General features: G+C 34.9%; 2 protein-coding genes across 3 annotated transcripts; one reads left to right on the plus strand and one right to left on the minus strand.

Moving 5' to 3' along the window:
• Positions 1–1368: 1368 nt before the first annotated feature.
• Positions 1369–2443, minus strand: LOC138135415 (DNA damage-regulated autophagy modulator protein 2-like). Its single transcript, XM_069054138.1, has 5 exons — positions 2285–2443; positions 2098–2219; positions 1824–2044; positions 1611–1740; positions 1369–1554 (listed from the first exon to the last, which is right to left on the minus strand). The coding sequence occupies exons 1-5, from the start codon at positions 2356–2358 to the stop codon at positions 1385–1387; spliced, it is 717 nt and encodes a 238-aa protein (XP_068910239.1). The 5' UTR covers positions 2359–2443; the 3' UTR covers positions 1369–1384.
• Positions 2444–17576: 15133 nt separating this feature from the next.
• Positions 17577–25990, plus strand: LOC138134921 (phenoloxidase-activating factor 3-like). 2 transcript variants are annotated; one of them, XM_069053516.1, is made up of 5 exons: positions 17577–17713; positions 22322–22557; positions 23006–23190; positions 24326–24999; positions 25681–25990. In XM_069053516.1, the coding sequence occupies exons 2-5, from the start codon at positions 22330–22332 to the stop codon at positions 25875–25877; spliced, it is 1284 nt and encodes a 427-aa protein (XP_068909617.1). In that variant the 5' UTR covers positions 17577–17713; positions 22322–22329; the 3' UTR covers positions 25878–25990. The 2 variants fall into 2 exon arrangements, with proteins under 2 accessions (XP_068909617.1, XP_068909616.1); XM_069053515.1 differs by lacking the exon at positions 17577–17713 and adding an exon at positions 19352–19433.
• Positions 25991–27224: the final 1234 nt, after the last annotated feature.

A 27224-nucleotide genomic window follows, 5' to 3' on the forward strand; every position in this document is an offset into this window, starting at 1 on the left:
TCTTCGAATTGTTTCTATGGCCGGAATTGGTCCGTCTGAGAAATCTGAGGCAAACGTTGCTTGGAAGTTTCTTAAAGAAGATCCTCCATAATACCATTTAATAAAAGATGCCTTTTCATTCGTCCTGTAAGTACGAGTTCACTTGAAAGGCAAAACGAAAAGAAAATTAAATAATAGTGATACCATCTGACAAATAATTTTTGAAGTCAAATTACAAGGCTAGTAGGTACTGTTTTTTAGTATTGTTTGTGTTAACTCCTTTCTTACCTTTCCTTCAGCACCACAAGATGTTAGAAAAAAACTAAGATTGAAATTAGACAGTAATTTTAATTCTCTCTAACTTTCATCTTAACTACTTTGCCGTAAAACTGTTAGGAGAGCAAATAATTGAAATTATTTATTTTCACATGTAAAATGCTGTCTCGTAAAACAATTCTACACCTGGTATGTATACTTGCTACGCACAGTCGTTTTATTGGTTGCCTACTTCTCGAAACATCTATTAATAATTAATGCTTTATCTTCAATGATAAAACCCATTTTACCACTTATTCTGGAATAATTGTTGCTTACAATTACAGGAAACGTCTGTAAACGTTGCCGAAATCGAAAATTTGTTTTCTAGGTTAACGTTGACAACCTTTGGCATTATGGAATTTCACCGAAAAATCTGCTTACCAGTGGCGTCGCCTTTGGTAATAAAGTTGGTCAATTAACCATTCTTACGAAGGTAAATTGTTGCTTTTATTTATTTTCTAAATTTTCTCCATTATCATATATTTAATAATAATAAAATGCACAATTATAATTCCAACGTGAGGTATGATTTCTTATACAGTGCCGTTGAGACCACAAATTATCTACGCCCATGACCGATAATTTGCAACGCCTGCTCTGATTTGTTTTCTTTTTGATCACATTGTATGTTATGTCATGTGGAAGACAGTAACGTTTTTTGGGTGAACACTATCATTGATCGTTCTTCATAAAATTGCGTCTGCGTACGTATTCGTATTTATTTTTGACAATCGCGTAAATTCCTTAAATAACAATTATTTGAAACCATTAGCGCGTTGACTCCATTTTTCAAATTCAAATTTCAAACATTACTTTGGAGGTTCTCTGTTCGATCTATTATCTGAAAATGTTTAGAAATCCGGATAAGTTCGGTAACTTTAGATAAAAGTTAATTAATAGGTGTAGAGGAGTATTTCAAGCAGATAACAAATACGGGTAGTGCCAGTTTGTTATCAGTGTTAACTCGTATGTACTAAGTTTGTAAATACACCATTACACATTTTATTTAGATTCTAAGAACTACTCAATAGGCAGAATTTTAATTCTGTATAAACAGATATATCGTTTAAAAAAATACTTATTTTATTTATTCAGTTGTTATAAAAGAGATTTCTCGGAATTTAATTAATCTGAATTCTACGTAGTACGATCCTATATACAAGGTCATAAGTATTGCCATAATCCATTCGGCAAAAGTTGCAACTAGATGTAACTCATACCCTGAATTTTTGTAATTCCATTTAAACTGACTGTTGCCTACAACAAAGAAAGGTATTATTACCGTTAAATATTTACAAAGCTATTAATACAACCGTCAAATTTATTAAACGACAGCATGCTACAGGCAGTTGTGATAATGTAGAAAGGTATCAGCAGACCACTCAACAGTATTCTTAAACATTTTAAAGCTTTGCTCGAATACGACAACCAAGTTAGATATGCCTGAAATAAAAACCAATGTTTTGCGAGTGTCCAAGAATCCTTTTAAACTTTTGTTCATCTGTTTAGAGATACCTATTTTTTACCTGAATAAGGCAGTAGATCGCTCCAACTCCAAATGCCAAAAACGCTCCAACAAAATGAACATTTATTTCTGATGTTTCTTGAAAGTTTGCCACCAGACTTATGCCTAAACAGGAAAGAGCTCCGAAAAGAGTCGACCAATTGTTCAACGTTTTACACTTTTTTATATTTTTATGATCTATCAATTCCACTACTTTGTATCTAACGTACATGGTAATCAGCACTGAAATAAGCTTATAAATTGATGGAAGTTTATTACTGATTTTTGTTAATTACTGAAAACCGCTGCAATGTTTAGCATTTCACCAAAAATACAACTTTCCGGTGGGTAAGCGCCCGTGTCACTGATGTAAGGAAAAAATTCGTAGACATGGTTATTGAATACTGCCACTAAATAACTGAAAATAGGTTTTGAAAGATTATGCACATTTAGTGTTAAGAGAATACATAATATAAAACTTACGAGATTATAAAGGTGCATAAAAGCCAAAGTGCGGTAAAAATTGGCAAAAAATGGAGACGAAATTTTAAATCCATCGTCTACATCGTTGCCGTTGAGAGATTCGACAAATATGAGTTGTTACTTGTTGTTATCACTTGTTATCAAACTTATCTAGTATTTGTTGGTGAGATAATAAAGTGGTTATGACATTTAGATATTTACTCCTAAAAATGTAATATGTGATACCTAGATTAATTTTATGAAATTGTACTTACGTGTTATTAAATAATATTACTCAAATTTATATTTGTAGATATGTATAAAGAGCGATCAAATTAATTTGTAATCGAGTTATCCATGAATCCGAAATCGTATGTCGTTACTTGAACCTCACGCTAGCTTGAAACACAGCTTAGATCTCGACATATCAATCGTAAAAGACATACGGATTCAAATTCATGGATGACTCGATTACAAATAAATTTGATCGCTTGATATAATACAGGTGTCCCAGAACTCGCTCCTCGGAGAAAAGAGGAGAAATCGTCATAAAAGTACAAATAAATAATCCCAGAGAATTTTTTTTCTATCTTGAACGGTATTCAAGAAAAGAACATTTTAATTCGACCAATCAAAGCGTTTTAAGCCATCCAGGTGTATTTTCCGTAATTGTTGCTAGGTTGCATATTTTATTACGTTTTCAATAAATTGACAGACTATGAAACTTTTGAGTAACGTCAGTGTCAAAATTTCATTCAAATCCCTTCAAATCGCTTTAGTACCGCCGTCGTAGTCAACCGTGCTTTTTCATCATGTATTCTGCAAAAAATTATGTGGAAATGTTGATAATTTACGGAGAATGTGGACGGAATGCTAGAGAGCCAGCAAGGGTTTATGCCCAACGTTTTCCTAACAGGAATCATCCCGGTCACAAAACGATCCTCAGTGTTATCGCACGAACAGTCGAGACAGATCAAATTCTCATGACTGTACGCACTGTTGAGAACGAAGAGGCTATTTTAGATGCCTTTTAAGAAGGTAGCGAAAGCATTAGAGAAGTTGCTCAGGAATTGAATATTTCGAAAACTTCTGTAGATCGAGTGATGAAGACTGAACGACGATTTTATATAAATTTGTGGGCTGGTCTTTTAGGGAATCGTGTGGTACATCTTCAATAGAAATTAGTTTACATGTCAGCTAACTTCCCTCTTTAGGTAGGACCTTTTGAAATTCCTGCACGGAGACATTTACGCAGAATTTTTGAACGCAGAACTTCCCAATTTGCTTGAAGACATTCTATTTCTATTTTGTGCTAACGGCTGGTTTCAACACGCCAACGCACCAACACATATCAGTCGACAAGTTCGAGAAATTTTGGATCAACAGTATCCTCATCGATGGATAGGACACTGGCCCGCGCAGTCCCCCGATTTAAATCCTCTGGATTTCTTTCTTTGGGGCCACATTAAAAATATTGTATGTGAGCCCTACAGAAGAAGAACTCAGGGGTAGCGTTCAGGAAATGGTTACGAATTCTAAACTGAGTCTTTTGCGGCACCATTTGTTGTTTTATTTTAAAAAATAAAAATAGATTCATATGATCGATGGCGAATGTGACATCTTGAATAACATTTGCCTTAACCTAACATGTTGATGTTGACACTTTGGCAGGAATTAAATATACGCTTAGTAACCGATTCTATTCATATTAACATCTGGAGTTCCCTTTCTGAAATTGGTGGATCTTAGACGTCTCACAACTTTGTTATGCAGGACATCAATTTTCCTTCGTTGGCATTCTTAGGATCAAGACTGTCGTCAGCATTGGTAAGTTTTCTCTGGGGAGCGAGTTTTGGGATACGCTGTATACTTTTTTTGTTCGACGCTGTCAGATTTTGAGAATTTTTTCCTGTGTGAACGGATTTTGACAAATGTCACAACTTGTCAAAACGAAATGTCAAGCTAATTTTAAAGATTTTAAGCGATTTGGAGCCTTTAAGGGGCTCGCCGGACAAAAAAACGTAGGTGGTATTCAACGAGTTCGTGTCTAAATTGGGCTCTTTATGGCATGAGGGCCAATTTAAAAGTCCACGACAAAATTTTACCACGAATGGTATTCGGAGGACTATTTCATGAATAAAAACGTTTCTGTTCATTCATTTTATACAAATTTTTGACTTTTTATTTGATTGTCATATTAAACCTGTTGCTATGACAAAAATTTTACCATTTGAAAACCCTCTAGCTTCGCAATTTCATTGGATCATACCTCTCGCTTCGCGATTTCATTGGACCATAGGGTCTGGCAAAACTTTGATGAGATTAATTTTTCCAGTTGAGATTTTGTATTCATTGCTGAGTGACGGAATATGATTGGTTGAAAAACAACTATGAATGAAATAGTCAGACAAAAAAATCAATTATTGCAATTAACGATAATGTAAACAAAAATATACTCGTACCTTGCAATGTTGCCGTAGTGGATTTAAGATAATTTTTACTATTTCCAAAGGTTCTAAATTCTCTATTATGCAGGACTAGATATTGGTAGTGAGTGATCTTGTACTTTGTGATAATATGTACGATTCGAGGTAGTTTTCATGACTATTTCCTTCGAAAAATTTAAGCCAATCAAAAAGATCGAATATTTGAATTTTAGCCAATAGCGATCGAATTACAGCGATAATACTGCATTAGTGCAATTATCGATAATTTGCACTAGTGCCAAATTTTCGAACATAAAAATTTAAAGAATAACCAATTTTTAAACAAAGAATTACGTTTATTTGTACTTACTTATCATGTAAATTTTTCTCAGGAAATAGTCTGCCAAAATATCCTCTCGTGTATGTCAAATTGTCGATAATTTGACATGCACTCGGGATATTACTAGTGACAATTTAATACATATAATTGACTTGTTAAGTTAAGTCAAAGACCGCCAATCAGCAAGTAAGTCCAATAGAATGTTGTTAAACATTTTTCTGACGTTAACGGCAATCTCTTCTACACCGTAGTGCACCGTTAGTGCGCCATTTTTGGGACACTCCACATCTATTAATTAATTATATTTTATTATAATACATATTTTTATTATAATAGATTGATTCTTTATACATACAGGTTATTCACGAGAGAGGTATTTCTGAATTTCTTTTTGCCGCAACCCATTATACACATTACAACAATATCTTGATTTCAAATTTTAAAAATAATTATAACTGAATCCACGACGGCTCTTAGTCCTGTCTCTTTGACGTTAAAGCAAAAAATCTTTGTCAATTCGAAAAAATTGTTTTTACAATAACGACGAAAAGACTGATATGATCCTCATTTATGGAGAGCGTGGAAGGAATTCTGTCGCCGCTGCGGATGTTTCCAAGCCGATAGTAGACACACTTCGAACACCTTTTACATTAACTTAATTTGTTAATTTATTTGTTGAGTTTTGATTAAATACAGGTTATCTGCCAATCTGACATTTCTGATAAATCTATTCAACTTACTTTGATTTCTAATTTAAAAGAAATATTACATTTGATTTAGTAGTCACTGCCATTGTATTGTTGGTTGCGGCAAAATAAAAATTCAGAAGTACCCATCTCGTGAATAACCCTGTATAAATAGATAAAATTAAAGCAAATAAAATAATTCTTTAAAAGTAGAAGATAAAGGCACCGTCCCAATAACACTGGCTGCATTACCCCTCTGAATCATTATTATTATTATTATTATTATTATTATTATTATTATTATTATTCTTTACAATGTCCAACAGGTGAAGCCCATTTAAAGGACAAGGTACAAGACAGCAGCTATGATCTGTTCGCCAATGTTCGTTTCAAGCAACTCCTAATACTTGGAATTGAGCAGACAAAAATATCTAACAACTCCTCAACTTCCGAGTAGTTCCTGAGCACCTGAATCAGTGGAGAGCTCTCTCCTACATTAGTTCTGACAGTCGGAATGTAAAATACACTTTTAGTTCTGGAATTAGGTCGAGCAACTCGTAGAGAGATCTTAGATAGTATATAAGGGCAATCATATAAATTATGCAGAACTTTATACAGGAAAATTATTGAATGCTCCACACGTCTTGAAACCAACAACACAAGATTAAATCTTTAAGAAGGAGTTCCTGGGGATAACCTCTAGGAGGATAAACTCCATCTACAGAACAAGCAACAGCCTTGAGAAACCTTCGCTGTACCCTTTCAAGCGTAGAAATGTGACTATTGTAGATGGGTGACCAAACTAGCGAAGAATACTCAAGACGCGATCGAACGTACGTCACATACCTACAGGGTTTTGAGCGTATCAGCGTCAGATATTTCTCGACTATTCCTCATTATAAACCCCAGAGACTTAAATGCTGATTGGGCCACAAGATCAATGTGATCATTAAACGAAAGCTTTGAATTAAAAGTTACACCCAAATCACGAATGGAGTCCGGTTTCTCAAGCATTGATCCATTTATCTTATACACCGTGTAGAGTGGGTTCATTTTTCTCGCGTAGGTCATCACATTACATTTAGAAATATTTAGCAGAAGCCGATTTCTCACACACCATTCATATACTGCATCCAAATTCTTTTGCAAGCGCATAGAGTCTTCAATTGAATTAACCATATTATAGATTTTTAAATCATCAGCAAACAGAAGAAATGGTGTGTCGAGGTGATCTGCAATGTCATCTATAAATATATTGAAGAGAAAGGGTCCCAATACTGAACCCTGAGGAACCCCAGTGCCCTGCCTGAAAAGTCCTGACTTGAACCCATTCACTCGTACAAAGAGATATCTATCGCACAGATAGGAACAGATTAATTTTATCAACTGATCGAAGAAGCCAAACCGATCTAACTTATGTAATAGTAGCTGATGGTCAATCCTGTCAAAAGCTTTGGAAAAATCAGTATACAGGGTGTCCCAGAACTGGCTCCCCAGAGAAAAAAGGGAGCCTTAGGGCAAATATATTAACGTGTATTTTGAAGAAAAAAAGTCCTATCTCAAATGATAACCGAGAAAAGACATTCTGAAGTTGACCAATTAGAGTTGACCATCATTAAAGTGGAATAATCGCAATTTTGCGTTGCCTAGGTTTCCTTTTTATCCGTAAACCTCTATAATTCTGTCCATTTGATTTGGTCCACTACATTTATTAGAATGGTTGTTTACGTCAGTTTGACATTTGTTATAGAATTTCGCTGCAATATTTAATTCAAGTGTATCATTTAATATGTATTCTTCCTCTGAGTACGTAGATATGATTCTTTTGCACGATGTGGGAACAATGCACGTGAAGCCGTAAGGTTGTACCGTGAACAATTTCCGCAAAGACAAAATCATCCGGATCATAAAACAATCGCTCGGAGTCGAGAATCGGGTCAAATGCAGCCAGTTCGAAGAAAAGTTGGGGGTGCTCCAAGAAATGTAAGGACTGTCGAGCACGAGGAAGCCGTATTGAATGTCTTTGAGGAAGACGGCACCCGGAGTATTCGAACAGTTTCTCGTGAAATGGGTTTATCCAAAAGTTCGGTGCAGAGAGTTCTAGCTGATAATAGGAGGCATCCGTACCACTATACACGAGTACAACATCTTCTGCCAGAGGATTATCCAATTAGGCGAGACTTTTATCTATGGTTAATAAACCAAAACGATGCTTCACACTTCTTGTCACGGATACTGTTTTCTGATGAGTCGCTATTTTGCCAGTAAGGTTGTTCCAATTATCACAACCTTCATATCTGGGCAGAGGAAAATCCAAGAGAATAATTCCTCAGAGGTTTTCAACATAGGTTTTCTGTTAATTTGTGGACTGGGCTATTGGGCGATCGTTTGGCAAGTATAAGCGTGGTGGATCCTTCCATTTGTTAAAATTCCGAATCCCCGGCTCTCGATTGGACCGTTTGAATTCCCCGCAAGATTAACGGGGGCAAGATATGCTCAGTTCATTGGAACGGAGCTACCTGATTTACTTGAAATTGTACCTCTTGCTTATCGCATAAATGACTGGTTCCAACATTTTAGCAGAAACGTTCGGGAAATTTTGGATAACCAATATCCACAGCCCTGGATCGGTCGAGGAGGACCGCATCATTGGCCTGCCAGGTCTCCAGATCTGAATCATTGATCGGCGGCCCATAAATTCAGAGGCTGATCTGAGAGTTTGAATTCGGGAGGCTTTGTTTCAGTTACTGAAGAAATGATAACTAACGCTACTACAAGAAGTTTGTTACGTAGAGCACAATTGTGCATATAAATGAATGGTGGTCATTTCGAACATCTGCTTTAACATTGTTACCTATTTAAATAAATGGTTCTTTTTAGAATCGCCGTTTTTATTGTTTTATTTCGAATTTTGCAATTGTCAAGTCTTGACGTTGATGACAGATAAACGTCAACGAATTTTTATATCGGAAAACGTCAAAATTCCAGTTGCCCAAACATTTTATTGATTTGTGCGATATCAGAGATTTTTTGTTGTTGTTTAGCAACCGATCGGATTTTTTAGTAATACCTGAGGACGAGCTTCCGGGATTGGTGAAATTAAAAACTTTGTAACTCGGTAATTTGAGCTAGCAGAAAATTTATTTTAGTCAATTTAGAGTCTCTTTTGTTGGCGGCACATGCCTGTTTTCTCTGGGGAGCCAGTTCTGTGACACCCTGTATATTACATCGACCTGTTTATTTTCATTCAAAGCTTCAGCCAAAAACTGCGTGAGTGAGACAAGATTCGTTTCAACAGAGCGCCCTTTCATAAATCCATGCTGGTGTGGGGATAATGTCCGAGAGACATGCCTATGAAAGAAAGTATGTAGCAGTAGTTCAAAAATTTTGGCAAAATTACAAATGATCGCAATCGGTCTATAATTATTAATATCAGATTTCTCACCTTTTTTATAGACTGTACAAATTCTTGAAGTTTTCCATTGACTAGGAAATTTACCTGAATTGAGAATGAGATTGAATATCCTTGTTAGTGGTCTAACGAAAACATACATACAGTCACGCACTATAAAGGCAGGAATTTTGTCTGGACCTGTTGTTAATTTCGGTTTCAATTGCTTAAAGGCTTTAATTACATCATCTTCAGTTACCGAGGTGATACTTATAATATTAGCATTTAAACTAAGATTAAGACCATCCTGAATATAAGATCGACTGTTGCTATTGTTATTAATAAAAGACTGAGCGAAGTAATCAGCAAAGGCATCAGCAATTTCATTCGGATCACTAAGATTTTTATTACCATAGCGCATTTCTGACGGAATAGCGTTGGAATCTCTTTTCGATTTTACAAAGGACCAAAAACTTTTAGGATTCTGCTTCAATGACTTATTAACATGCTGTAGATACTGAGAATAAGCGATCTTAATTTCAGATTTTATTGAAGATCTAAGAGATCTAAAGTGGTTGTAGTCATCAGCCGATTTCGTTGCGAGCTGCATCTTTCTTTCTCAAACCTTTTATGATGCTCATCGTAAACCAAGTGGGATATTCACGAGATAAGGAAGGTGATTTCTTGGGTACATACATTTGGAAAGTTTGATACAGCACCGAATAAAACTGGGAGACAGCACGTTCAACATTCGACTCAGAATCAAGAAACGACCAATCAACATTTAACAGTGATTCATAGAGTAGGTTAAAATTGCACTTACGGAAATTATAATCGAGGTCACTGGCAGATGAAAGCCTTCTTAAACGTGCCTTAGAAGCAACAAGTTCAATTTCAAGAGCCGGGTGATGAAGATCCTCAGATACAAAGGGCTCATGACTTCTGGACACCCAACATTCATTGCATGCATTCGAAAACACCAAATCCAAAAGTCTGTTGTTGTGGTTAGTAACATCGTTTAACTGTTTTAGACAGTAGAAATTCATAAGGTTATCTATATAATTATAAAGCGCGGTTAGTTTCAAATCACCCGATGAGCAGGTCGCAAATTCAGTGATATTAAAATTACCCAGAATAAGCATGTCAGACCCATACAAGCAAGACAATGAGATCAAAAAATCAACAAACGCACAATAATCAGTATTACTGCAAGATGGTGGTATATAGACCACTGAAATAAAAATTGGACGGAATTTCATACTCAATTTAACAACCAACGAGTCAATACTATGTAAAATATCACATACAATACTAATGCGCTGCTTCAGGTATATTTTCGCCTGAGGAATACCTGTGGTATTAGATAAAAGTTTTCCCAATTCATCCAGCAAAGAAAGTGCATCATTGCTCCAAGGACCCAAAGTCTCCACAGCAAACGCAACAAAAAAGTAATTATCGTATAAGGATTTATACAGGGTGACTGACGAAAAACCTTTGATGCTGTATTTTGCTTATTTTTTATCCGATTTGAATAAATTACACATCAAATGAAATAATTTTGAAAACACTTCAATACCAACTAAATAAAAAAAATATATTGCGTCCAGTTTTTGACAGATGAACATCAGCTTCTTTTTTTCAAATAGCACTGTACATTTTGTTTTATTCAGTATTGTAGAGATTTGTCTTCTGAATATAAAATGCAAAGAACTATACCCATTCATTAACATTAAACAAAAGTCAAGAAATTAAAGAGTAAATGTACAAAATTTAAAAATCAAGTGACCAAAATAAACAAGAGATAAGTTTGTTCTAAATGCTCGAAATGACTAAGTGAGCTCTGAGTATTCATTTGTCAAGACAGTTTGAAATTTGTTACACAGTCTAGGACTGGTTTACAAATCTATGAGGGGCATGATGACCAACTCAATAGACCGGGACCAATGGCTTAACGTGACTTCCGAATCACGAGACAGAATATAGCCTTTTTTTTTAATTTCGCCCTGGGTCGGAATCGAACCCGCGACCCTCGCGTCCCTGAACCGAAACGGACTCCCTTAGGCTATATTCTGCCTAATAATGTTGCTGTGAAAGAAAATTTCCAAAGACGATTTAGTGTTAACCTGTGGTGTGGCATTTTTGGAGATAGAAGGGACTAGTGGGTCCCTTTTTTATTGATAGCAGTCTCAATCAAAAAAATATCATATTATTTATTATAAAATGAAATAAGCAATTTTCTGGATGAGATACCATTAGCAGTGTTGAATAGAGTCGTGTTTCATCAGGACGGCGCCATACCACATAATGCATGCATGAATTTTGTATTTTTAAATCATTTAAATCATTTTGGTGAACGACGAATGGGTGCTCATAGAAGCTATTCGATGGCCCGCTAGATCTCCAGATTTGAAGCCATTTATATTCATTCGAAACTTTCGAGACAATGTTTGTTTGACCCCACCAGGTACCCAAAAAGAGTTAAGAAAAAAGATAGTGCGAGTATGTCAGGAAAAACCCCGAAATTTTTTACAGAATGCAAAGGTGGGCATTTCTAGAAGGTATCGACAGTGTCTGTAACAGCATTGAGGAAATTTTGAGCAACTAGAATAGATTTTGTATTGTTTACAAATTTGATTACTTCATTTTTTATTTTCAATTTTTTTCATTTAAAATAAATTTTTTGTTTTTTCTTTTAATGTAAGAATATTCAGAAGAAGATTCTTTATAAAAATGAATAAAAAAATATGTAGAGTGTAATTTGAAAAAAAAAAGTTGGCTATCGTCTGTCAAAAAATAGATGTCGAAAAAAATATCGAATAGGATAATAATGAAGTGTTTTTCGAACTATTTCATTTGATGTGTCATTTATTCAAATCGGATAAAGAATAAGTACGATACAGCGTCAAAGGTTTTTCGTCAGTCACCCTGTATTTCCTTTTTTTAAGAACTGCTGCTAAGTTTGCAGCTGATTTAGGTGAAATGGACGACTCAGATAAATGGGAACACCAGTCGGTTCGAGAATGCAAGGGATATTGGCAGAAGAAAAAGCACGTTTTAAAATGTCATTAAGGCAACTGTGTCTTGAAATTCTTCCTGCACTTTTTATGCAAGACAATCCATGATGACTCAAAGTATCAACAAGTGAACCGCAAGTACAGATATGAGGTTGACAAATACTGATACCTAGTCTAAGGCAAATGGCAATTTGTAATGTGGTTTTTATTATTTAAATTCTTATTTATTTTCATCATGTGATGATAATTACCATTTTTATTATCTAGTATACATTGTATAGTTCATTTTTCCAGTCCTTAATTCATGGATTATGCAGAGTTAAAAAAATTTCCAGGATTTCCAGAGAGTGATCAAAAGCTTGATTAACATCGTCTGGCGTGGCAGACTGCCAGTCTGCTCATAACAGTACAACAGATTTAAACTGTTTTTAAGTTTGATAATTTTTAGGGCAGGGAAATTTGATTAAAACTAAATAATTTCGATTCGAAGGAAATACAGGTGTCCCAGAACTGGCTCCCCAGAGAAAACAGGCATGTGCCGACAACAAAAGAGACTCCAAATTGACTAAAATTAATTTTCTGCTAGCTCAAATTACCGAGTTATAAAGTTTTTAATTTCACGAATCCCGGAAGCTCGTCCTCAGGTGTTACTAAAAAATCCGATCGGTTGCTAAACAACAACAAAAAATCTCTGATATCGCACAAATCAATAAAATGTTTGGGCAACTGGAATTTTGACGTTTTCCGATATAAAAATTCGTTGACGTTTATCTGTCATCAACATCAAGACTTGACAATTGCAAAATTCGAAATAAAACAATAAAAATGGCGATTCTAAAAAGAACCATTTATTTAAATAGGTAACAATTTTAAAGCAGATGTTCGAAATGACCACCATTCATTTGTATGCACAATTGTGCTCTACGTAACAAACTTCTTGTAGTAGCGTTAGTTACACAAGCCTGCACTGATTTCGATGTTTGCATAAAATTGACAGTTTTTGAACAATTTCGACCCCCTGATTACGAAAATGATTTTGGTTTTGCGCTATCACGTCTAGTTTTTTCACAAATCGTTTTTTCTTAAAATTGAAATGTTCACCTAGAATGAATGAATTATTTCAAAATTTCGATACTGTAATATCGGACAACAATATGGATATTCTAAATTTCCTTGTTTTATTTGCGAGTGGGACTGCCGGGCACGAGACAAGCACTGGACTCAATAGAAGTGGCCTTTAAGAACTAGACTTGTACCGGGAAGCAATAATAAAAAATAATTTAGTTGTATCCTAAAAAAGTAGTATTAGGTACCACCAATGCATATCAAACTTTGTTTGATGAAGCAATTTGTAAAGCCTCTTGATAAAAATGGACAATGTTTCAAGTATTAATGTACAAAGTTACCAGATCTCTCCAATGCCAAATGAAAAGCGGTTAAGACCTCAAATAAGATCTTTGTACAAAGGTAATGATTTTTAAAATTCTATGAATGTTGTTGAAAGGAATGCCTGGACGGCATTTAAGAATGTCATAGAAAAATTGCTTGGAAATCACAAAGATGAAGACTACGAAAATATTGTAAGAATCATGTTTAAAAATTTTCACATCTTGGGATGTAATATGAGTTTGAAAGTGAATTTCCTCTTTTCGCACTTAAATCTTTTTCCTAAAAATCTTGGTGCTGTCAGCGAGGAACAAGGGGAACGTCTTGACCAAGATATAAAACAAATGGAGAGGTGATATCAAGGAAGATGGAGCGTATCAATGATGGTAGACTTTTGCTGGATGTTACAGCGCGATGTACCCAAAAAAAATATACAGCAGGCAATCAATTAAAAGAAGTTTCCTCACAAAGCGTTAAAGATGCCATTCTCATAAGGAATAAAAAAATTAGTTAGATTATTAACCAAGAATTATTATAAACATCTTATTTTCCTAAATAAATTGCTTAATTTTTTTTTGTTAATTGTGAAAAAACCTGACGTGATACAAAAAAAATGAATTGTATTTTTGTAATCAGGGCTCCAATGTTATACAAAATCAGTTATCAAAATCAAAACATCGATTAAAAAGTTTTGTTTTGCAGGCCTGTGTTATCATTTCTTCAGTAACTGAAACAAAGCCTCCTGAATTCGAACTCTCAGATCAGCCTCTGAATTTATGGGCCGCCGATAAATGATTCAGATCTGGAGACCTGGCAGGCCAATGATGCGGTCCTCCTCGACCGATCCAGCGCTGTGGATATTGGTTATCCAAAATTTCCCGAACGTTTCTACTAAAATGTTGGAACCAGTCATTTATGCGATAAGCAAGAGGTACAATTTCAAGTAAATCAGGTAGCTCCGTGCCAATGAACTGAGCATATCTTGCCCCCTTTAATCTTGCAGAGAATTGAAGCGGTCCAATCTAGAGCCGGGGATTCGGAATTTTAACAAATGGAAGGATCCACCACGCTTATACTTGCCAAACGATCGCCCAATAGCCCAGTCCACAGAAAACCTGTGTTGAAAACCTCTGGGAGATAATTCTCTTGGATTTTCCTCTGCCCAGATATGAAGGTTGTGATAATTGGAACAACCTTACCGGTAAAATAGCGACTCATCAGAAAACAGTATCCGTGACAAGAAGTGTGGAGCATCATTTTGGTTTATTAACCACAGATAAAACTCTCGCCTAATTGGATAATCCTCTGACAGAAGATGTTGTACTCCTGTATAGTGGTACGGGTGCCTCCTATTATCAGCTGGAACTCTTTGCACCGAACTCTTGAATAAACCCATTTCACGAGAAACTGTTCGAATACTCCGGGTGCCGTCTTCCTCAAAGACATTCAATACGGCTTCCTCGTGTTCGACAGTCCTTACATTTCTTGGAGCACCCCCAACTTCTTCTTCGAACTGGCTGCATCTGACCCGTTTCTCGACCCCGAGCGATTAATTTCAGGATTGTTTTATGATCCGGATGACTTTGTCTTTGTGGAAATTGTTCACGGTACAACCTTACTGCTTCACGTGCATTGTTCCCACATCGCGCAAAAGTAAGAATCATATCTACGTACTCAGAGGAAAAATACATGTTAAATGATAAACTTGAATTAAATATCGCAGCGAAATTGTGTAACAAATGTCAAACTGACGTAAACAATCATTCTAATAAATGTAGTGGACCAAATCTAATCGACAGAATTATAGAGGTTTACGGATAAAAAGGAAACCTAGGCAACGCAAAATTGCGATTATTCCACCTTAATGATGCTCAACTCTAATTGGTCAACTTCAGAATGTCTTTTCTCGGTTATCATTTGAGATAGGACTTTTTTTCTTCAAAATACACGTTAATATATTCGCCCTAAGGCTCCCTTTTTTCTTTGGGGAGCCAGTTCTGGGACATCCTGTATATAGTGTGATCAAATAAGTTTTAGATCACGAATCCTTTGAAATGTCATTTGCTCATTTAAATACACGGGTTAAATAATAGTTATGTCGTGAATTTTTATATTATGTACATACTTATATCGGGTGTTCATTTAAATTTATCCTCAAAGTAGGAGTTGATTGTGAACGCAGCACGGATTATACAGATCACTGATCAGCTGTTTAAAGCTAACTTCACTTTTTGCGTTGTTTGTGTTTTTACTCTGCAAATGGTCGAGTGGTGCGTTCACAATCGACTCTTCAACGCCGATATAAGTACATACCGGGACATTTTTTTAACATTGAACATAGCCCATACTTATTCCCTATGTTCAGTTTTAAAAAACACAGGTCAATGCATGTATATAATCACGTAACCAAGGTAACGAAAATAAGTACTTGACAGTTTAACAAAATGGTCATGTTGTTTGAAGAAGAAATACATATAATGCAGTTACTCTATGCCAATCAGAGCATTAGAAATGTGCGTGACATTTCCAATGCAACACATGATAGACCAATTCCATCAATCGGAACAATTTTTAACATTATTTCAAAATCTCTCGTGTTCGGTATAGTTGGTTGCAAAGCAACTCACAATGCATTGATCTGTGTTTCTTAAAATTGAACATAGTCCATACTTAGACTATGTTCAGAGTTAAAAAAATGTCCCGGTATATGTATTTCGATATTTTCTTAAATTAAGAAGACAATTCTCTAAAACTACAATAATATCGTGCGTTCATTTAAATTTATCCTCAAAGTTGGCGTTGGAGCGTCGATTGAGACCGCACCACTCCTGTAAAAGCGTAAAATTTAAACAGCTATCGGTGATGCATTATCCGTGTAGTGCGTTCACAATCGAGGCTTCAACGTCAACTTTGGGGATAAATTTAAATGAACGCACGATATAATAAGTAACACTCTGAATGGTAGCTTAATGATTTTTGTCCTGAAAAAACTGTTGTCATCTGTTATTATGTGCTTAGCACCACTTGACGGGATATGAATTTGACGAGTGCGTTGGCACGAGTCGAATTCGAAAGCGCCGTTGACATGAGTAACACCACCGCAAAAATGATCTGCATAACATTGACTACGAGTCGTATTTGGAAGACTATTTAATGAATCAAATTCCTCAAATTTCTTTCAGTTTTTCAAAATGTACACTTCAATTTTTAGAAAATAATAATTTTGTGTTCGTTTTTCGCTGCAAAAAAAAATTTTAATGAAGATTTTCATTTGTTTAAAATATTCACTTCGATTACTAGTACAATAGTCGCTGATATTTGTACTAGTCCAATATCCCTTGCAATTCTTTTGTAACCATGGAAATCACTAAAATTAAGTTTGTTTCATTGGTTGATGAACATTAAGTGACAGATGTATTAAATAGTCATGCAAGTTGTTCTTAATGGCTGCTTTTCTAACGCCCAAGTCATTTTCTATAATTCTCTAGAGGCCGGTTGCACCAATGTGAGTTAAATTTAACTACAGACTAAAATATATGAAAACATTGTTATAACAATAGGTAACTAAGGTAACGAAGCATTTTAACCTACAGTTAACTTTAACTGGCGTTGGTGCAATCGGCCCTAAATTGCTTGATTATCATCCATCATTTATCGTTCCTAGCTATGTTTTCTTCAGTAACAACAAAAGTATATCTTACTTCATGTACTTTAGTTCACTGTGTTAGTTGTAAACAAGTCTTTGGTGTTTCGTTGTCGAAAGAACAGAGGTTTTAGATAATTTGTCTTAGTATGAAAGCTTTTAAATCATGATCAACTAGCTCCATAAATAATTTTTTTAAAGATATTAACGATGATAGTTATTGAACCCAAATTAACTGTCAGTGAGCAAAAGAATAAGTAATAAACTCATATGAATTACTCATTTTAAATCACGTAATCGTAATTATTAAAAAAAAAAATAAATACGTCATACCTTCGCATTACATAACCTTGGAGACTTTTGTTTATCTTTCCTGCTGCAATAATATTTTTTCTGGGTTTCCCTTTTCACATGTTTTTAAGAGTTATTGAAATTAACCTTGATAGTTCAATGCCAGTTGAAGACCAGTTCTTAAGATACCTTTTTAAATTGTTTTTTAACGCACCTCTAGAAAATCATTAGTTCACATCTGTTTCATTCATAGTGTGCACGTTACAGATTATGGTAAGCAATTTCATTAATAATTTATAGAGTGATTTCGGAGTGTTTGTTACACATTAACTGGCGTGTATATATTTCGATTTAGGATAGATTTAATAAGCAATTTAGTTGGATCAGCTTTGGCTAATGGAATTCGTGCAGAGTCGAGAAGCGACATTGAGATGGGCGATTTAAATGGCATTAATGGCTATAATTGAATTTCAGAGATTATGACTTAGAAGAAAATATTTAATATTATTTCATTCAAGCGGTGTCATTTCTTTAAATAAAACTAGGATGTAGATAATACAACACGATAAATAGTTAATTATTTTTAATTTCCTGTTAAGGATTTTATTTTTTATTTATTGCAATAATTTCTTTTTAACGTACTGAGAGAAAAATTGTCACCGAGGCTGCTTGCGGCCGAGGCAGACAATCTCAAGGATGTTAAAGGATTTCGCGGCCAAGATGTACACATTTTTTGTGCAACCGAAAATTTGTAATTATTATAAAATGAACAAGTAAAATTTATTTCACTGTCAATAAATACATATAAATTCGCTATTCACGGTTGCACAAAAATTCTATTATTTTGTGACTTTTACTATCTAAATTAGGGAAGTATACCTAATTGGACACAATAAATACATATTAACATGCTTTAAAAACGTAATTTTAAAAGCAATATTTTTAGTTGCAGAAAGAAAAATTTTCTAGTTAACTTTGCAGAATAAATGCACCTTTAATTCAGTTTTCTGGTTTAAATTTACAAAAGTGTATTAATAACCTTATCATTCTACACAGCTCAACGCTTCGATGCTGCTATCGTCGCTACACATATGCTGTTGGGTATAAACAGAAAATCGATAAATAGTTATTTGAAGGAACCACTTTAACCTCCCAATTTCTTTCGGGATTTTACGATTATGATTGAGTTTTCGAACGTTTAATACGTTTTCTTGAAAAGCAGCTTCTATTGAACTTGCTTTCACCTATTTTCTTCTCCTCGAGGGAATGATTGTAATTTCTTCAAGATTACCAAATGCGCCCGTTGACCAACTTTTAAATGTTTTTTACTCTCACTCTTAGATGGAGTTTTACTACAAATTCACTCAGGAAAAGTCCAACATTGGTGCCTGAGGAGCCACAAATTACAACCGAATTGCCAAGAATCATCTCGAAACTTTGGCAATTTTGTTGGTGTATTATTTGTCACATTTTTTTAATCATCGTTATTTTTAATTCTTTTTTCGATCAACCGTGAATATTAATGTTTATTTAAACGAATAAAAAATATTGCAACAATAATAGTTATATACATTACCAGATGCGTAAGTGAACTTTTTTGGCAAGGAGGTAATTCAAGACCCGAGGCGGTAACCGAGGGCCGTGAAACCTCCGAGGTTAAAGAAGAAACTTACGCAGCGTGTATTGTTTTAAATTTTTCCTACTACGAAGCACCAACATTTTATAAAGTTAAAAGAATAGCAAAAATCGTGCCGTATCACGACCGTCCTTGGATCTTGGAAGTAAAAACCAAAGCAACAGCTTTTACAAACATTTTATTTTTCGTCTTCAAACGGCGTGATTTGTGTAAGTGCGTGTAATCCGTAATAATGTTAGTTTGATAGTTTGTGGTTATTGGTATTTATGCAATAAGCCTTCCCGCAAAATATGGAATGTGACGGAATTGAAAGAGCCGCTGGAATTACGTTAGGCTCATTGTTGCCTGTCAAGTCGGGTGAGCGATAAACCTAACTTTCCAACAATTAATAAATCATAATGAATGTGAATAAGTAGATTAATTTTCCTTTGTTGTATTCAATTGGACTAATTAAACTACATATTATTATAAAATGTGTTGCTGTTTTCCATTTGATGATTTGAGTACCTCAATCGAAGTTGTCACAAAATAAAATAAACCCTCCTCGTGCCGTAAGGAATCTCCTAGTCGCGTAAGTATTTTACTTTCGTAGCTAGCAACCACACGCAAGATAGGTTTCACTTTCGATTACAAGTGTGTTGCTAGGACAGTAGATGAAACTTTTTAGATACGTAGTAGGAAATAGTTATTTACATTACAAGCTGCGAAAGTTTACTTTTATGTGCGAGGTCTTTTTAAATGGTCGAGGCGAGGCGTAAACGTAACCGAGGTTATTTAAAAACTCCAAGCACGTGTAATCTATTAAACTTTTCATTCTCCCATCGACATTTAATAAAATACAATGATTCAGTGATTATAATAAAATTAGTATAAGCTGGCTTGTTGTTAACGTTACTTTAGTAACAATACAAAAACATTATTTTTTATTATACCTGAATCATAATCCCTGTTTTTGACATTAAAATTCGTACGCAAAAGGGCCTTTAAAACACTAAAGCTTTAAGGGTTGCTTAGGTAATAACAACAAATTGACGTACAGTTGCGGAATTAAAATTTCGGGCACTATTTTTCTGTCACTTCAACAAAATCTCTGTAAAGCACCTTCTACTGTCATCATGACTGACATTAAATCATCGCTTTGGTATGTTGCCGACCCGTTATCATGCCACAAATGACAATTTTTGAATGCCAAAAAGACAAAAACATGACAAGAGTAAGAAATAAGGTTATTAACGTAAAGGTTGTTTTAGAGTTTATATCATGACATTGACAATAGTGCCCGAAATTTTAATTCCGCAACTGTACATTTCTATATCAACGATTAATGACACAGATTACTTCGGAAAAGGTATTTCAATTTACTTTTTTTGTTATAATTTTCAGATTGTAATGCGGATATAATAAAAAATATCGTACGATTCACCTTTGTAAGGGTCGCGCGTGCTTTAAAGGCTTCCTTATAAACTTGCATCATAATATACTATTATGGCATTTATCAAATATGTTGTCGTTGGTCATAATTTAGTTTAAAATGCATTTCATTGAAGAAGCTGTATATACTCGTATTGCGTGCAGAAGTGTGTTGCCGGACAATTCCAAAGACCGGTAGGTACAGTCAAGCTTATGAAAATTTCATTCAATGGTGTGCAACGAATCGCCTCAGACTCGTATTAAACCGTAAAGGACCTGAGGGCGGAGCTTAGCTGCGCGGCCTTTAACACGTCAGTAGCGTAGGGAAAATGAGAATCGCTGGGAGCCACAACAGTGGCGCATCATGCAATGGGAAATTTTCACCGTAAAAAAAAGTTTGAGCAGTTTGGGACTTTTGACATATTTGAGATCGAAGTCTAGCATTGTTATTTTATAACTAATGTAATTTATGCGTGCAGAATTGTGGATAAAAGTATTAACACGTAAAATCAACTTTTTATTAAATTGAATAATTTATTGATACATATTTTAACTGGCAACTGATTTCTTTGCACATTTGCCACTTCTATCAGTCCAAGAGTGATTTGATAAATGTGTAGTGTGGACATAGCTCTCATCTGTGTAGAAAATTGGTCGACCTTCGTCTCTGTATTTTAAAATCTGCTTCAAATACTTTATCCTGAGCAGTCGAATGTCATAGGACTCCAATAGTACTTTTCTGTTGTCCTCAGTTTTGCGCCATCTAGAAAAAGTTAATTTTTATAGACTTTCTTAACTGTAAAAGTACATGCTTAAATCCCAGCTTAATTAATCCTAGCAAAGTGGATTCGCTACCAGAGAATGGAATTTCCATATCTTGCATTCGATATAAAATCCTTTTCACGGTAGTTTGCTTTTCCGTAACTGATAGATTATTTCTCTAACAGCATGTCTCTCAGCTTCCACTAATTCATGTCGTTTTTGCTGTGGTCGCTTCTTGCTTGGGGTTGAAAAAGAAATGAAAGCTCCAGCAGGTTTTGATTCTTTTACAATCGTTTTGTACATCTTCTCAGATATACCAGTGGACGCTATAATTCGCTGTTTGTGACGATTGGAATAGTCAATTCCTGATGATTGCTAACACACTGATTCATGTCTTATGAATGCGATAACGTGGGCGATAATTTCGCGAGCTTGACTGTAAAATTTTCCCACGCTGGCCAAAAGTAAGATGGGAAGCCATGTCAATCAGCTACTAAAAAAACCTGCAAAAGTCCGGTGGTGTTAGTTACGTTTTCATTTCATTTCATTTGCTAGTCAACTGTTATTGAAAGTGAAGTTATGGAATTATTTTTCCTTTTAATTTTTTTGTACTTACGAAAACACTGTAAAGATATCTTCAGTTGTCTCGAGAAACACAGATTTAAAGCCTTGGGTGAACTTGGTAAGCGTAAAAAGTAAAGTCGTAAATAAAGTTGCAGTACATGAACATGTAAACAACTCTCTGACAAATCTACCCTATTTTCGGCCGAATGGACTCGACCACACAAATTGGTTTTGCGCGCAGGTCACGTGACCGTCCCTTTACACTTTACGGCAACTCTATTAAAATAGAAATTTACACTTTCGTAAGGGGGAGAAGGAAAAAATGTTTACACAAATTACTAATTTTTCTTATTATCTCAAAAAAGAAAATATTTGGCTTACGCTTTTTTGCCACAAACAATTTTGGTGTTTTTTTATTACCGTATACGTCCTGATAATTATTTTCAAGTTGCAATCGATAAAAATTCCTCGAATTTATTTGCCGAGCAATGATTAAACTGATGTTTCAGTGTTTCAGATGTCCATCACGGGAGCCCTGTTGGTATTCGGTTTGGTGGCGTTGCCGCCGGGATCGATCACGTTAGCTTTAAAATTTAACTCGCCATGTCCTGATCTATTCCATTACGATTCTGCAGATCAGCCGAACCAATGGACCGGAACTGTAACGTTGCTGTCAGATGCTGAACTTCATGGTGTCTGGATTCGACTTATCTTTGATGAAAAGTTAACAGAACTCGATGTTCCTGTAAGTTTAATAGGCCTCTGGAACTTAGGGATTTGGGATTTCACTGTTTAAATAGCTTAACCTCTTAACACTTTCTCTCTGGTTATCCATTAATGACTGCAATCAGGCCAAGAGCAAACGTTCCATTTTTGTTATTATTAAATCAAATCTTTTTTCAAATTACAAAGTATTTTTCTCTTGATGATATTTTTTGTAGTAGAGTGTACACTTAAACTGAACACTTGCACATAAAACGGAACTTGGAATGCGTAGGATTTGACGTTTGCTTTTCATTGTCCTGCTGTCAAATGGAGTGTGTGCTTGTGTTAATTAAATCCGACGCTGTTTTATTTCGCTTTTAATGAAGCAGACAACTGGACAATGTTACACATGATAATTTGCGACACATTTAAAAAACAAAATCATGATTCATGGTATTTTGAGTCTGAAAGTGAATTATCAATTTTAGGGAGGTTTCGGGGAGGTGATTACGCATTCAGATGAGCGTGAATATTTAATTAAAAACAGGAACTTTAAATTAGAAGGTGGCATCCCAAAAAAAATTCAGATAGTTGTTAAATACGATGGTGAAAAAATTCCAACCCTCACTGGATTTCGCTTAAATGCCGAAATGGTTTGTTCTTCGAAACTGACGTAAGTGTTTTCTTACAATTATGTTTTTATTGCAATAGTTATAGTTAACAAGATATTACAATTTATATGAGTAATTAGTAATTTGTATATAACCTGTAGTATTTTTAGTAAAGTTTATTTTACTGGCCCTGGAATCCACCTCTAAAAGATTGATTTCAGCGAGAGATAGAATTAGATTTTATGCAAATTCTAGTCAAATATGCCAAGGTTCCATTTCAGATTGCTAAGTCAAATTTATGAGATTACAAACAGCAACTATTCTGCCGTATTCTCAAATTTAAACTAAAACTTTTAATTTTCAAATTTTGCAGTGAATTTTACAATTATTACCATAATTGTAAACATTTTTACTGTTATTAAATTTAGATGAATTTGAAATTTGTTAACAAGCTATACTGCAAGATTTTCTGAGGAAATTATTTTGATGTAGTAGGTAAATATGGGATGAGGTGTTCATTTAAATTTCTTCTCAAAGTTAGCGTTGAAGAGTCGATTGTGAACGCACCACTCATCAGTCTGCAGAGTAAAAACACAAACAATACAAAAAGTGAGGTTAGATTTAAACAGCTTATCCGTGATCTGTAATCCGTGGTGGGTTCACAATCGACAAATTTAAATGAACAGCCGATACAGGTTATATAGGGTGTTTCTGAAATACGTGTGTTAATTTTAACCAGTGGAAGAACACGCCAAATCATGGAACTTTTCTCTATAACATTTTTACGAAAAAGCAATACAAATTGATTTAAAATTTGGAATAAATTAACCATCAAAGTGTATACCCGCCTATGGGTAATGGCGAAAATTTTCTGTTGTGATAGAAACAGAGCTTTGTTAAAAAGTTCCATTGTTATAGAAAAAAATAAATAATCAAAATTTAGATTCTCATGGTTACAAAAAATAGAAACTAGTTAATCACACAAAACGACTCGTTTGGTAAAAATTGTGGGGCAAAAAATCTTGGAATACTTTTACGAATTTTACAAAATGTTATAGAGAAAAGTTTCATAAATTGGCGAGTTCTTTCACTGGTTAAAATTAACACACGTATTTCAGAAACACCCTGTATACAGGTTATTATAAAGTGACAAAAATGTTTAAAGAGTAAACGGTATAAAAAGGCGTAATGTTTCAGCAATTCCCACCAGTTGTTCCCGGGAGACTTAAACAATAAAGATTTTTTGGCTTACATTACGTCGAGCCTTCCCGCTTCTGAATACAAAGAATTCGAAGGTTGCGGAACTGCTCCCCTGTCGGAAAATCCCAAACCTGCGAATGAAAAGGTGCCAAATGGACAATGGCCCTGGCAAGGAGCTATTTACATTCAGAGAAACGATGGGGAAAAATACGCGTGCGAAGCCACTCTCGTATCACCCAGACACGTTTTAACTCCTGCTCATTGTGTTACTTATCAGAAATCTGAATTAGCTGTGCCCATTCGTCAGTTGAAAGTTTATCTCGGGAAATATAGCCACAATCACGACGAAGAGAACAGAGAAACACAGAAACTGGGGGTGGAAAAAGTTGTTTTGTATCCTGGATACCGTTCGAGAGGGTTATTAAACGATTTATCCGTTATTCAGTTGGATAAACCTGTTATTATCAGTGATTATGTTAGGCCAATTTGTTTGAGTCGATCTTTAGACAAAAAGGAGGGGTTCTTGGTGGGCTACGGGATTAGTCAAGATAAAGTTGAAGACCTTGGTCAGGCGAGAGTCAAGATTATCGGCGACGAGGAGTGTCAGGAGAGACATTCAGATTTGAAGGGTTTATTGACCGACAACGTCTTTTGTACCAGTTACGTCGAAGGTAAGATAAATTTGATTGATAAGGAAGTCGATCTAATCCAATTTCAATTTGAAATGTCTTGAAGTAAACTCACAGCAAAATTTAATTAACGCAATCGAAGGGGAGGAGATCGCTGCAAAAATTATGTACTCGTAACAGTAACAAAAATATAGAAAATAATGAAAAAGGATCGCTCACAATATAAATCATCATTCTAGTTATGTAAAATAGGTTTTATTTACTTTCATCAATAGATAATATCGTAACGACATACTTTACCGCACTTGTGTGATCAAGTGACACCCCGGTGACGAACTGAAGTGCCAATGTTTCTTTTCTTTTGTCGTGATTTCATTCTTATCAAAGTTGTATTTTCGCGATGGTAACAGAACCGTGACATAAATAATAGTTATTTAAGCATCAAGGACGGTAAGTGCGTTTTACCGATCGAGGGTAATAGTGTGAAGACCGACGCGCAGCGACCCATGGTTTGGGTTATCCCATTGTCTGTTTTACTAATAATTTTTGACAATAATAATTGATAACATGTTGTATGATATTCGCATCATAACTGATGCTGTAAAATTCTGTTGCAAGTAACTGTTATAGTTTTAGGTAAATACAAAGATTCTCTAAGTTACACAATTTTGAAAAGTTGTACACTGTTTCACGAGGAAAAAATAAAATGTAAAACATTTCTAGATAATTCAGTCTGCGTTGGAGACTCAGGGAGCAGCTTGGCGTCTTTACGGGATGGACTGAAGCCGGTTTGGGAGTTGAAAGGCGTCGTTACTGTCGGCGTCGTTCTGCAAAATAAATATGTATGTAATCGTTCGAGCACCGTTTTGCTTGTAGACGTTGCCAACTACTTGAAATGGATCCAAGCCGTCATTTCATAAAAATGTTTAATAGACTAACTTTTATGATGCTGTTTTATCTTATGATTTTTTAACCTATGTAGTTTGTCTGAATTTTGAAAAAATAAATAAAGACCAGAATAAAACCAGAAAAATTCAATATCCATTTACATTACGATAACACATTGTCATTAATCATATATTTGAAAGAAACATTTTCCAAAGTTTAAATAGCAAGGTTTTTTCGAAATTGTAAATTAGAAATAACTGTATTAGACTATACTAGATTCTTTTCATCAGTGTCACTGACCAGTTTTGTAGACATCAACCATCTAATGAAAAAAATATAAATATAGTTAATAACAATCTTTCTGTTCATTTTTCTGTCTTTCATGATATAATTGAAATCGCTATACCTCACCTTTATGATTCGTTCTATTTATAAAAATGTTATTTATTGAAAAAAATTCTTGACGGTTCGGATAATTATTAATATCATCTAGCTGCGAGGGCGCTCCCATAATGAATTAGCCTAACCTATTAAGAAACTTAGTTCAGTTAAAATACATATTTTTAGGCACCCTTAATGCAAAAGGTAATTTTACGTGCTCTCATGCGGACAAGAAGTAACTCTTTCTTGCACGCACTTTTTCGGACACACTTTCCAAGGCATCGACCGTGGCGCCTTCAGTTGGTCTATTTAGTAAGTTAACAACAAAACCGACAAAACCGAGTAAACCGACTGAAAATCAACGAATATTTGATAGTTAAATTTACCTAACCAAATTGTTTTATATACAAGTGTTGTATCGTTTACTTTTGGTAGTGGTTATTTGGAGAAAAAGTAAGAAAATAAACGTTGACGGAGTCGATAGCGACAGTGAAATTGACGAACCGATGACTGATACGCCGGCGGACATTGCAGACGCTGCAAAACAAGACTTGCTTCCGAAAAAATCTGGAGACCTGTATAACATTGAAAATGTCGACCATAAAGTCGAAGATTTATATTTCTTCGCTTTTGTGAAAAGAAAGCAAGTAAGACATTTTCACTGTATTTAGTTATTTTCTTCTTGTTGCACCATTGTAGTTAAAATGTATTACTATAATGAATTTGTAATTTTTTCAAGGATGTCCTTTGCTTTAAGTTCGTACGGTTGCCTAAAAAATTTAATGTGCACCTCGGCCAAAAAGATGCACTTTTTGGCATTGATACACAAATAACTATTATCTACAATCATCAGATAATAGTTATTGTAATGATCTAATACATTACTTCTTTCCGGCAAATATTCGAACCTGCGCAAAACTGATACAATTGTGGTGGTGATTGTTATCGAAGCGGAGGGGCCCTACGTTGTGTTTTTCTTTTGGCGAAAAAGGTTCGGA

This window comes from Tenebrio molitor, chromosome 7 (genome assembly GCF_963966145.1).
Source record: "Tenebrio molitor chromosome 7, icTenMoli1.1, whole genome shotgun sequence".
NCBI classification, from domain to species: domain Eukaryota; kingdom Metazoa; phylum Arthropoda; class Insecta; order Coleoptera; family Tenebrionidae; genus Tenebrio; species Tenebrio molitor.